This window comes from Oratosquilla oratoria, chromosome 14 (assembly GCF_046742065.1).
Source record: "Oratosquilla oratoria isolate Oo_2021 chromosome 14, ASM4674206v1, whole genome shotgun sequence".
Lineage (NCBI taxonomy): Eukaryota > Metazoa > Arthropoda > Malacostraca > Stomatopoda > Squillidae > Oratosquilla > Oratosquilla oratoria.
The window spans coordinates 12,195,931-12,199,303 of NC_134790.1; the positions used below are offsets into that span (position 1 = coordinate 12,195,931).

Here is a 3,373-nt window from a genome sequence, read left to right on the forward strand (position 1 = left end):
TTGATAAGGATACCTTGAAGTTTTCTGTAACCCAAGAGCGGCTTGTCTCAAACCCCGGCCCATCTTGACCCGCGGACCTTCTTGACCCGAGGACCATCTTGACCCCCAGTTCATCGTGACCCTCGAATCATCGTGACCCTCAAATCATCTTGACCCTCGGACCCTCTTGACCCGCGGACCCTCTTGACCCGCGGACCCTCTTGACCCGCGGACCCTCTTGACCCGCGGACCCTCTTGACCCGCGGACCCGCTTGACCCGCGGACCGTCTTGACCCGCGGACCGTCTTGACCCGCGGACCCTCTTGACCCTCTTGACCCGCGGACCCTCTTGACCCGAGGACCCTCTTGACCCTCTTGACCCGCGGACCCCCTTGACCCGCGGACCCCCTTGACCCGCGGACCCCCTTGACCCGCGGACCCCCTTGACCCGCGGACCCCCTTGACCCGCGGACCCCCTTGACCCGCGGACCCCCTTGACCCGCGGACCCCCTTGACCCGCGGACCCCCTTGACCCGCGGACCCCCTTGACCCGCGGACCCCCTTGACCCGCGGACCCCCTTGACCCGCGGACCCCCTTGACCCGCGGACCCCCTTGACCCGCGGACCCCCTTGACCCGCGGACCCCCTTGACCCGCGGACCCCCTTGACCCGCGGACCCCCTTGACCCGCCGACCCCCGTGACCCGCGGACCGTCTTGACCCGCGGACCGTCTTGACCCGCGGACCCTCTTGACCCGCGGACCCTCTTGACCCGCGGACCCTCTTGACCCGCGGACCCTCTTGACCCGCGGACCCTCTTGACCCGCGGACCCTCTTGACCCGCGGACCCTCTTGACCCGCGGAACAGTCACAGACCACCATTTCTGGAACATTTCTTCTCCATTCTTTCTCCATTCTTTTGTATTGAATTACTATTGATCAGTTAACAAATAGACCAATAACGGGTATTTGCTTGTATGTGGTGGTTCCGCAGGAGGGACAGCAAAGTCATTCATTTTCAAAACCCGTCTTCAACCCTCTCACTTCCAGGAGGTGCAGCCTTAAGGGGCTGGCATTCGATCTCCTGAGTCCAAGATTTCTCTATACCAACTTCAACTTTTTCACACATGGAGAGATGTCAACCGGAAGTTGCTCCTTCCTCCATACCACTTTGAGCCGGAGACATAGAAGAAGTCTTACACTCACACAATACGGACAACAATCCAAAGCTTCTTCCCAGAGAGAACTTGGAGAACCGTTGCCGGTCACTGTGGGGATATGGACATTCCACCATCTAGTGAAACTCGAGGAAAGAATGGAGTGATTAACAAGTAAAGTTACTTGCATGATGATCCAATGCACTCTTGTCCTTGATACTTCACTTGCTCGTTCGCTCACTCTTTTTTTCTTGCTGCACAATCACGAAAAATATTTTACGTCCGTTACTGTTCTTACAACGTTAGTATATATATTTTTTGTCGAGTATATAGTATATTTTCCTATGTAGTATTTAGCTTACAGTTAGGTAATCCTCTTAAATAGATAAAAGTAGTTTTCGGGCAAAATTTGAGTTTTGTACCGTGAAATACGTTTGCTTGCGACTGTACTTGTTTGTTGCTTCTCCAGACTTTGAAGATACTGACGACCTGGTTGCGAGAGAATTCCGACTACCCGTTCCCGACTGAAGCCGAGAAGGACCTCTTGGCCCTCCAGACAGGACTCGGGAAGCGTCACCTCAACAGGTGGTTCTCCAATATTCGAAGGAAGAGGATGCTCAAACTGCGGCTCGGCCTCGTCGCTACCACGGAACCTTGAAGACGCGCGCACCAGAGGATTTCTCGCAAGTTAACTTTCTATGGAAATCGCTGTATATGTACTGTGAATGCGCGCACCAAAGGATTTGTCCTATGTTGACTTTCTGTGACAATTCCTGTACATTTACGGTGAAGCTGCACACACATACCGACGTATTTTTCTTAAGTTAACTTATGGAAATCTCTGTGCGTTTATTGTGAAGATGCAAGCGCTAAAATATTTGCCATGTTAAGTTTCTATGAAAAATCCTTTACATCTATATGGAATACGCCCACCAACGGATTTGTTCTAAGTAAACTTTCTAAGAAAACCTTTGTACATTTACTCTGAATACGCGCACTAGATTTGTGCTAGATTGATTCATTTTAGTGAATATTTTTCTTCGTATTAGATCGAGAAGTGTGTTTATCGTGTACATGCCGGCCAAATGAGTGCTAGATTAATTTTCATGAAAATACCTTTATAATATCAGTGTTTACATTCTTTTGTTCGATAATGGAATATTGCTCACGCATCATAAATTCTGATTAACATCAGTATTTATGAGTTTGTACACGTTCAAAAATGTATTAACATATTTTTTGTGTTAATTATGACAAAGCACACTGCTGTATTTTTCTTCTCGTTAACTTGTGTAGATAAATTAACTTGTATTGGCTTTTATTACTATAGAGTATCAGGAAAATATATTCTAACGTTATTTACCAATATGCCTGTAAATATTTCTCTGCATGTTCCAACTCTCTTGTACACACAATAAAGTGCCTTGACATCAGTGTTTGACAGAATTACACTATACACAAAATTTCCGTAGTATCTAATTTACCTTTTTTTAAGCCACACACAAGTGAGAGCGATTAAATCTGGATCTCGACTTCCTAAGAAATCCCCTTTACTAAATTGGATTGTCGTTACGTGACCAAACCTCCATCCTAACTAGCTTTTTGAAAAGGTCTAGTCAGCACGACTGAAAAAAAGGATTTTTTTTTGTTCTTTTGCATCCACTGGAAGAGGACAAAAAACGGAAGGAGGGGATGAAGAGGGCGAGGACAAGGAGGAGGACAAGAATGAGAAGGACGAGGAGGAGGAGCAAGAGGAGGACGAGGAGGAGGAGGAAGACGATGGGGGCGAAGCTGACGAAATAGGGAGCAGTCGCCGAATGTCGTCTTAAAGATGACGGGGATCTCGTGAAGGGGATGGGGACGGTCCGGAGACCAACTACCAGCCCCTCGGGGCTGCACCTCCAGGTGGAGGTGCGGTAGTGAAGAGCCCACGAACGCCCGGAGGCGCTTAGAAATTGCGGCCGAAGCCGTCACCTTTGCCCCATTATGAGCTTCGGGGACAGTTTGTACATGTAAGTCACTGCCGGGAATCGGATAGTTGTAGGTGCGGGATTCGAACCCACAACTAAGCGAATGTGAGACCAGCACGCTTCCAATGAAGTCACCAGTGCACATGGTTATAGGTGGAATCTGAGAACGAGCGACGGGGAGATGATTCTCTCCCACGTTCGTTTCCCAGATGCAGCCCAGGCAGGAAGCACTTGTCTAGGGAATAAATAAGACTTATCTGAGATGTGT

General features: G+C 49.2%; 1 protein-coding gene across 3 annotated transcripts in view; it reads left to right on the plus strand.

The window, feature by feature from the left end:
• The window catches only part of LOC143032725 (uncharacterized), a 60,446-nt gene extending 57,870 nt beyond the window's left edge, over positions 1–2,576 (plus strand). For all 3 annotated transcript variants that reach the window (XM_076197658.1, XM_076197660.1, XM_076197659.1), the window contains exon 8: positions 1,605–2,576. In XM_076197658.1, the coding sequence (XP_076053773.1) occupies positions 1,605–1,793 (189 nt within the window). In that variant the 3' untranslated portion in view covers positions 1,794–2,576. The remainder of the gene's footprint in view (positions 1–1,604) is intronic.
• The last annotated feature ends 797 nt before the right edge of the window (positions 2,577–3,373 follow it).